The 8,945-nt window shown below is 43.0% G+C and overlaps 1 protein-coding gene across 2 annotated transcripts; it reads right to left on the bottom strand.

Moving 5' to 3' along the window:
- Nucleotides 1-2,667: 2,667 nt before the first annotated feature.
- hey1 (hes-related family bHLH transcription factor with YRPW motif 1) lies at nucleotides 2,668-6,030 on the bottom strand. Of its 2 annotated transcripts, XM_044052016.1 has the most exons (5): nucleotides 5,821-6,027; nucleotides 5,583-5,658; nucleotides 5,350-5,433; nucleotides 5,145-5,226; nucleotides 2,668-4,465 (listed from the first exon to the last, which is right to left on the bottom strand). In XM_044052016.1, exons 1-5 carry the CDS (start codon nucleotides 5,904-5,906, stop codon nucleotides 3,801-3,803), a joined length of 993 nt encoding a protein of 330 aa, XP_043907951.1. In that variant the 5' UTR covers nucleotides 5,907-6,027; the 3' UTR covers nucleotides 2,668-3,800. The 2 variants fall into 2 exon arrangements, with proteins under 2 accessions (XP_043907951.1, XP_043907950.1); XM_044052015.1 differs by having other exon boundaries at nucleotides 5,145-5,433; nucleotides 5,821-6,030.
- Between the last annotated feature and the right edge of the window lie 2,915 nt (nucleotides 6,031-8,945).

Below are 8,945 nucleotides of genomic sequence, written 5' to 3' on the forward strand. Positions count from 1 at the left end.
GAACACTATAGCATTTAATGAGCCCATCCTCATCCTCCTTCTCTCCACCTGCAGCCTCTTCATCTCTCTATGTATATACATACTGTAGAAGCACTCACTCACACGCTCTTTACTGTACATGGGCAGCCGTTTATTCAAATCACAGCACAGAGCTCAGGGGGAGCCGGCTAAACTCTGTCCATCTGGCACCAGGAATTTTAATAGAACATCCCTGACCGATGGCGGGCCTCTTATATCTCTCACAAACAAGCTCACAGTCTCATTGTCAACCATGTCTTACTGTACAATATACAACACAGCCGAGGTTTAAGTGCATCATAGCAACACAAAGAACAAAAAAAACCCTCCTTAGGTCAGACTGTGACTCTCACACTGAAGGAAAAATCAAAGCAGTTACACCTCTCTGCGTCTCATAGGGGCTAGAGTAGAGCTCAACGTCATCAGCGCCTACTGGAGTCATTGCACTTCACTCCAATACACTGTAAAAGCTGCCGAAAGGTCGGCGCAAGAAACTTATTTAAGCCATAACAGGTATCACCGCACCCACCCAATCATTCATGGACACAGTATTTCCATCTGTAAAAGGTGTATATGAGTGTATTAAAGTATCCGAACAGTTTATGACCAGGGGGTTGTTGAAGCCTGAGGTTGAACCCTGGCGAATGCACGGTATAGGCCCATAGGTGTGTGTGTGTGTGTGTGTGTGTGTGAGCGTGAGTGAGTGTGTGTGAGCGTGTATTTCAGATCAGGCGGGTAGATGACCGAATGTTTGACCAGGTGAAGCATAAATGGACACAGTCGCGGTGTAAAACAGCTGTTCAGCACAGACGGTGACTGTCATACCTGCCTCTCTCTCTCTCTCTCTCTCCTCTCTGTCCATTTGTGTGTTTCCCCCTCTCCACATATATCGTTGTGAGCAAGCAGTGGTTAATAAAGATTTGGGGTTCAGTGAATGAAAGTGCGTCAAAGAGTGACTTCTTTCACACACACACACACACAAAACAATGTTTACATCAAACACATATGTCAGATTTGATGATAATCAGTGGCCATGTGTGATTAGGGATGATCGTTGGACACCAATACATCTTTGTTTAATTAATCATTTTAAGATTTCTCCTAATTGAATCAATGAGAAGTGACTTACTGAGATTCCAGGTGATCCAATGTTGTTGGCTGCCAGGCACATGTCATGGAAAAAAATACACAAAAACTTCAGAAATAGCAGGAAATAGTCCTGCATATTGAAGCTTAACTTCCTTGTAGTAGTGAAAAGCTTTACTATGTCCTCGGATGCTGAGCTATTTTCATGATATTTGATGGATTGCTAGAGCTGACAAACTCTGAGCCAGCTCACCTGCTCCTGACTTCCCTCACCTTACATAGGTAATATAAATAACATTAGTAAGATAAGATAAGATAAGATAGTAGCCCCGCAGTGGGGAAATGTACAGCAAAGACAGTAAAGATAATAATAAACATGCATTTCCACATTATATGAAAGTACAATATAGAACGATATTAACAATACGACTATGAAAAGTTTAAATACAATGTACATTATAGACAGTTACCAGGATATAAATACAGTATGGGCTTGATATGTACAGTATAAACAAAGATTGAACATGAGATATTGTAAATGTATATTGCACTTAACGCAATAACGCTCCTTTGGACATGTTGGATGTTTCAGTCTGTCACTGGAGGAGCTGCCCAGTGCTGTGATGGTGTCCTGCAGGGGGAGATATATGCTGATAAACAAGAAACATTGGACAGATAACCGGACTCGAAACTGTCCATCGTATTGATGCTTAACAATCATAAAATACAATTGCACTTCCCTTGAGTAAAACACTGAATGTCTTCAAACTGTTGTAAAAGATAAGAATAAACATGTCTTTATTCCTCTGTGTAATCCACTGCACTACTCTCCAGTTTATGGATTAAAAACACAACAGTTTTAAAGCAATTAGCTCCATCTTATTAGAATAATGCCTCCAAGGTGATTTGTTAATAATAGTAATAATAGTAATAATCCAATAAGATTATTTGCATACAGTACATTCAGACACGATTCTGCAGTGCCAGCAATGACCACTAGATGGAGACATAAGACAAGCTGTCTTCACTAAAAAAAAGGGTCTCTGGTGTTTTGTTTTTTGGCTGCAGAGACGATGACGTCATAACCTGGCCCTGCCTTACTCAGAAACAGTGTGTGTGTGTGTGTGTGTGTAGGAGCGGAGAACAGAAAGTGCAACCGGTGCAAAGTGAAACGATGGCAAACACTCAAAGCTGTTCTCTGAACACTGAACACACTTCCTCCTTCTCTGTGTGTCTCCGTCTCCTTTATCCACCTGTTCCTTTTATTTCTTTTCCTCCATCTTTGACTCTATGCCCAATTCATTCCCTTCTTCTTCTTCTTCATCTCCTTCAAACCTTCCCTCCCTTTCTCTTTCCTCCTCCTCCTCCTCTAGTTCCCACGAAGCACATGGGGCCAGCCAGGCTGCTATTGTCCAGGATATCCCCTCCTTGTTAATGGTTTCCTGTGCACATACTGAGAGAAACAAGCAGCATCGCTGTGCACTACACACACACACACACACACACACACAAGCACTCAGAAGTACATTCATACACACATAAACACATGAATAAAGCCACTTGTGATGTATCAGAACTCTTTATTACAGGGAATTGTATCATTACCACAGACAGCAGCTTTTAAAAGTATGAAAACTGCATCTGTCAGTCCTCGCTCTGCGTTTTGTACAAACATAAGATACACAGTCTCACAGTGAGGTCCATCAGGAGACACCGAAATATCTGGAGGAAATGAGGAGGCAAGGATTTCTAATTGTTCTGGCCTTGTTTTACTGCAGCTGCTCTGATGAATGGAGTAGAAACTCTCCTCCATCTCGGGGGGGGGACGCACTTTGACGCCGATGCTGCCGCGTTGAGCAAGCACAAGAGACACGGTGATAAAAATCACCCCTAACATCATTTACATGAGAAAACAAAACAGAACAGTAAAAGTTGGTAAAACATATGTGAAACTTCATTTTGTTAAAAGGACAGAATTTACTGTAGAGAGGGACCAGGATGGACGGAAGTGCGCTTGAACAATGGAGCACCAGTTCAACTTCAGATGTTGTGGGTAAATCATGGCTACGTTTATTTCAACCAAGCTGGTAGATAACTTCTGTTCCCACTATTTAATCAAACAAACACCTGGCTCCGGTTATTCCACCCCATAAAATGCTGTCAAAAGGAGGAGACGCTGAAACCACGTCAAGCCCTCCGCCCTCTGTGTGTGTGTGTGTGTGTGTGTGTGTAACCAGGGCATCAACACTGTGTGTGTCAGCTCAGAATGTGGGGTGTTGTGCGGGGGACACAAAAGTGGGCGGGGACAGTTTCACCCAGGAACTTGACGGACGGCAACTGCTTGACCATCTGGAAAAGCCAGTCCTGATTGGCCAAGAAGAGTGGGTGAAACTTCTAAAACACAACAAAATAAAAAAAAAAAAAGGGGCAGGAACACAGATCAATCAACACAATCAATCATTCCTGTTGCCTTTTTCGCTGCACCTCTCCCTCCTCTCCTGCCTGTTTTTCTTCCTTCTACACAAAACACAATACACTGGCAAGAAAATAAAAATCCTATAGCTATGTATATCCTCAACAGGCGAAGTCATAGAAAAAAATAGTACTTTCTTAGTTGATATAAAGTCTTGTCCTTGAAAGTCCAGCTCAGCTGGGTGGTGGATTAGAGTCTATAATGCAGATTGTGTTCACTTCAGTCAGAAAGCTCCTATCTCCATGCCCCACGGTCTGTAGGGTTTCCCCACACTGGACGTCGGGGTGGGGGGGCTGATGGTGGTGACGGGGGACATGATGGGGAAGGTGCTGAAGGGGAAGGGGAACGCCGAGAGGGAGGAGAGGAGAGGAGGGGAGAGCTTTGACGCCGATGACGGGACCAAAGCCGGATGCAGGACGGTGGTAGGTGCGACAGTCGTGGGGGGAACCCGAATTGGGCCTTGATCCGAGTGGGGGGTGGCACTGCTGCTGCGTCTGCCTGCTACGTGAGTCTCTGCAACCGACGAGGACGAGGACGGCGAGGAGGAAGTGGATGAGGTGGACGTGGACGACAGAGGCGTCTGCGGGCTGCTGGTGGTGCTGCGGGGTAAAGGCGGCAAAGTTGGGCCCTGCTGGTGCTGGAGGAGGAGAGGGTGGGTGAGGTGGGCGGGCGGGGATCCGAAGGCAGAGCCCCACGCCAGGTGACTCAGGCCCGAGTGAGCCTCTCTCTGGCTGGCGTAGTTGTTCAGGTGGGAGACCAGACGCATCCTCAGAGGGTCTGTACTCTCCAGGCCTTCAATTATACTCAGGTAACGAGCCGTCTCAGCCAGACACTCCCTGAAACCCAAACCACGGTAGTCCATCGCCAGGGCATGAGCGTCAAAGTAACCTGTGGGAAGAATATAAACACTTGATTAGTTTAAAAAAAAAAAAAGAAAAAAAAGATGATAATAATAATCAGCTAATCTTCAGCTCACATCGACCACATAACTCGTTTTTCCAGAAATGGAGGAGCTCTGTTTGACATGAATCAATGTGCCCACAGCTCTGGCACCATGGGAGAGTACAAAAGGTGCACAAAAACGTGCCTAACCCTCATGGATTTATATATAAACAATTACAGTCGTTCCCTGTCTGAAGAACAACTCAAGTTTTTCTTAATCATTCATCCATAAGAAAACATGAAGGACTTTCTGACAGTTACTCCCGTATGTCCTCATAAACACAACCAAAAAAAAAAGAAAATAATCTTATTTTCTTCAAACTCATACATTAAACACTGTCTGTATTACAGGGATTAATGTAAAAGTCCCTGAACATAACTCTGCACAGCAGTAACACATGTTTCTGCTGTATATTATTTATTTCTTGATATACATGAGGGAAAATGTTGCTCCTGAATATCACAAAATATTATACAATGGTTTGTTTGACTCAGAGTTCTACATTATTCTACTTTTAAAAAAAGAAGCCATTACATATGAAGTGAACCCAGGAGGATTTAAATGAGACTATGCAACAGGTGAGGGCTGTCTGGCAACAGTGAATCATCATTTTCAGACACGTACCTTTGCCTCCGGCTGCGTGAAGCATCTTGAGGTGGTCAACAGTCATCTGCAGAATCTCTGCTTTCTCCAGTTTGGCTGAGCCCTTTAATAATAAATAATACATGTATACAATTAAAACAAAAGCTTGTGGTTCCATTTTTTTGTTTAACTCTTCACTGGTAATATTAAGAGTTGTTTTTTCTTTGTATTGTTTATTATGACTGACCTGTTTCTCAAAGGCGCTGGGCACCAGCCTGCGGAGCTCACTCAGACTGTTGTTGATCCTGTCACGGCGCCGTTTCTCAATTATCTGTGGGGGGGAAAGCAAACAACACGGTTTATTTATCACATTAATTGCATGTTAAAGAATCTGGAGACAACAATCACGAGGTTTCCCACTGCATACATGTATTTTTTCCCTTCAAAATTAAGACGTATAATAAAAAAAGAGTGACTTACTCCTCGACGCCGTTTCCTCGCCTGCACCTGAGTGGATGTGGCAGGAGACATGGAGCCCAGAGGAGAACTCATATTCCTTAAAGAGATTAAAGCACATGGAGGTTCAGTCGGTGACTTCACTCTTTACTTTTCGTTTTGTACAAATCGAACAACAATGTTGTTCACTTCCGCAATCCATTACGTGGAACCACTTAAGAGTAATAATTAAAAAACAGACTTCAAGGCCAAAAGAACTCACCCATTCTCGTCTGCGCTCTCCTTCTCCACCTCAATAGTCTCGTCCAGCTCGCTGTCAGAGGAGCTAAAGTCGTGATTCCTCTTCATTTTGACACGTCCTCAGTGATAGTCCTTCAGTTCGTCTGTATGCGTGTGTGCGTGTGTCTCCGTGTCTCTCAGACGTGTGTCTGTCCAAGTTTGCCCCGAGCGCCTGTGTTTGTAGCGCACAGCTTTCCCACGGTGTCATTTCAACGCCGCTCCCGATCAGAGAGGGCGGAGACTAGGAGTAGTAACAGCCAATCGCAGAGCGGGCGAGGGTTTGACTGACAGTGCAGTTTGGCCTCCGAGCTCAATGTGGGAGATGAAAAAAAGTGAAGACGTCTCACTCTGACGGCGTTTGTGGAAACTGTAAAACTCATGTTTCTCATAAACCACTCTGAAATAAACACATTTAAAACTACTCTTGACAAAATAATAACCGTTTGAGGGTAAAATATTAATATTATATTATTTCTAGTGTGATTAAATATTTAACAGTTTTTCCCCTCTGAACATTTAATCAAATTTAAAGGGGAAGTTTGATTTTTTGGAAGTTGGAAATTTTTTTTGATGTGAGTATATTAAGAACTGTTTGTTTGTGATGGGAACAGTGTTGTTGAAGGCTCACCTGACAAATGATGAATGCATGTCTTAATGTATGCTATATTTTAAATACTTTCTCAACTTTGACCTTTGAACTTTGACCTTGCACTAAGCTGCACTTTATTACCACGTACTTGAAGTTTCATATTTTGTTGTGTTTCATTTAAGTGTTTTGTTAGGTCTTTCGTTCATTTTGTTATTTTACTGTGTGCCTGTGTGAGTCACTGCAAAATTTTGTTATGTCCTCAAAATGACAATAAAAATGCTTGATTCTTGTGTAACCCAAAAACTAACCCAGTGGGAAAATAATCAAAAGACAATAGCAAACACAATGTTATGTTATGTTATGTTATGCAGTGCTGTGACACATTTTCTCTGCTGTAAATCATGCTCTAGTTCAGCAGTTTCTCAGTCTCGGTCCTGGTGACCCCACTGTCCTGCATGTTTTACATGTTTCCCTGCTGCAACACAACACACCTGATTCAAACCCTCAGCTTGTCAGCAAACACTGCAGACGCCTGATAACGACCCGCATTATTCAAGTCAGGTGTGTTGGGCTGAGAAACATGGCTCCCTTTGAACCAGTGCTGAACACTGTCTTCTGTGTGTACTGTAAGACACTGATTACATACAGTCCTGCTTAAAATAACCATGACTTTAAAGAAGATAATGTAACATGAACAAAAACAGTGACTGCTTCATTCTACCTTCATTTTTACCAACTATTTCCAAGTTTATATTGACAGATATTTAGAACTATAGATAGATTCCAATGTCATCACTTTTTTAGATCAAACTTATCTGGTCATGTATCTGTACTTTTACTCCACTACATTTCCTCTAACAACCTTTGTTACTCAAAGTCCGAAGAAGAAGAGTTGGTTATGGTCTTTTCTAGTCTTGATGAGCTGCTTTACACAACAGTTAACTTTACCTATCTTTCATACCCATTCACACACTGAAACATAGGGTTAAGTGTCTTGCTCCAGGACACATATAGACTAGAAGAGCCAGGAATTGAAACCACAACCTTCCAGTTAAAAGACAACTCGCCCCACCACTGAGCCACCATGGCCCAATCCTAACTCCTCACTCTTTAATACTTTTACTTCTAAAAACGTAAGTAGCCTATATTTTATATCAGAAAATGACTTTTCACAGTAAGTCATATAGTTTAAGTAATATTATATAATATCATATAATATAATATAATATAATATAATATGATATCAACTTCTACCAAAGTCATTTTCTGGTAGGATATCTGTACTTTACACAAGACTGCGAGTGGGTGCTCTATCAGAGCATAGAGGATCTTTGGATATCCTTTGACAGGGGTCCAATGGACTTTCGGTCCGTGCCTGTGTGTCCCTCGCCACAACCACCGCCGCCCCCTGTCCTCCCTCGCCTCCTCTCCCTCCTCTCTCCCCCCGTCCTCCCCCTGTGTATGTCCCGGTGGCGATGAGGAGTGGCTGGCCGGCTGTCAGCACGCGCTGGCCGTGGGAAAGTTCCCCAACCGCCGCTGATAACCAATCAGAGGCCGGCGGCCGTCTCCGGCGCTGGAATGAATGGAGCAATTGGTCGGGGCGACGGGCGGTCTGCGAGCGAGCGTGTGAACCTGTAATCCAATACTAACTCAGCCCGGGAGCAGAGAGACAGAGAGCGCTGCCGCAACCAGAGGAAGCCAACAAGTCTAATCTTACCCCACAGAGAGACCTCATGCGCGCTCGAGACGCAGTGGGGACTTCAAGGACTTCAACAAAAGAGCATCACGCATGTTTCCACATCACCACCACAGGACCGGTGGCTCCTGTAATGGTCACACTCCCCAAATAATTTGACAGAGCTGCTGGTTGTGTTTGTGTACACATGAGGCTCATGTTACTGCACGAGGAGCTGGAGAGTCTCCTGCAGGGTCTCACATGTGGCCACAGTTAGAGTTAACACACACACACACACACATGGAGAATGCACGGTGATAATAAAGAGAGAGGAGAGATTCAGCTGATTTAAAAGAGGCTTTTTTTTGTTATTATAAAGAATCTTAAGTCGTTCGAACTAGTGAGTTGTCATCATATGACTTGTCACGGATAACATTTCTGCATTAAAATGTCCCGAGTGAGGAAGTGAATATTCTATTAATGAACTATTAGTTAATTATAAATGAACGTATAAAGTACCTTAAATGAATACTTAAGTATGTTACCAGAAACTGACTTTGGAAGAAGTTGAAGTCACTTGTTTTTATAATATTATTTAAGAAAATGACATTTACTGTACTTAAGTATCAAAAGTCATTTTCTGATATAAAATGTACTTGAGTTTTAGAAGTAAAAGTAGTGAAAAAAAGTGAGGAGTTAGGATTGAGCCATGGTGGCTCAGTGGTAGGGCGAGCTGTCTTTCAACTGGAAGGTTGTGGTTTGAATTCCTGGCTCTGCTAGTCTATATGTGTCCTTGAGCAAGACACTTAACTCCATTTTGCAGCGTGTGAATGGGTGAATAAAG

This window comes from Solea senegalensis, linkage group LG20 (genome assembly GCF_019176455.1).
Source record: "Solea senegalensis isolate Sse05_10M linkage group LG20, IFAPA_SoseM_1, whole genome shotgun sequence".
NCBI lineage: Eukaryota > Metazoa > Chordata > Actinopteri > Pleuronectiformes > Soleidae > Solea > Solea senegalensis.

What these genes read in the sequence shown, in the direction of transcription:
- hey1 (XM_044052015.1), bottom strand. Translation starts at nt 5,906, where the DNA reads ATGAAGAGGAATCACGACTTTAGCTCCTCTGACAGCGAGCTGGACGAG. An exon ending in GAGAGCGCAGACGAGAATGG is followed by an intron (nt 5,659 to 5,820) that starts GTGAGTTCTTTT and finishes AATCTCTTTAAG; the next exon opens with GAATATGAGTTCTCCTCTGG. An exon ending in TCACGCAGCCGGAGGCAAAG is followed by an intron (nt 4,466 to 5,144) that starts GTACGTGTCTGA and finishes TTCTTCCCACAG; the next exon opens with GTTACTTTGACGCTCATGCC.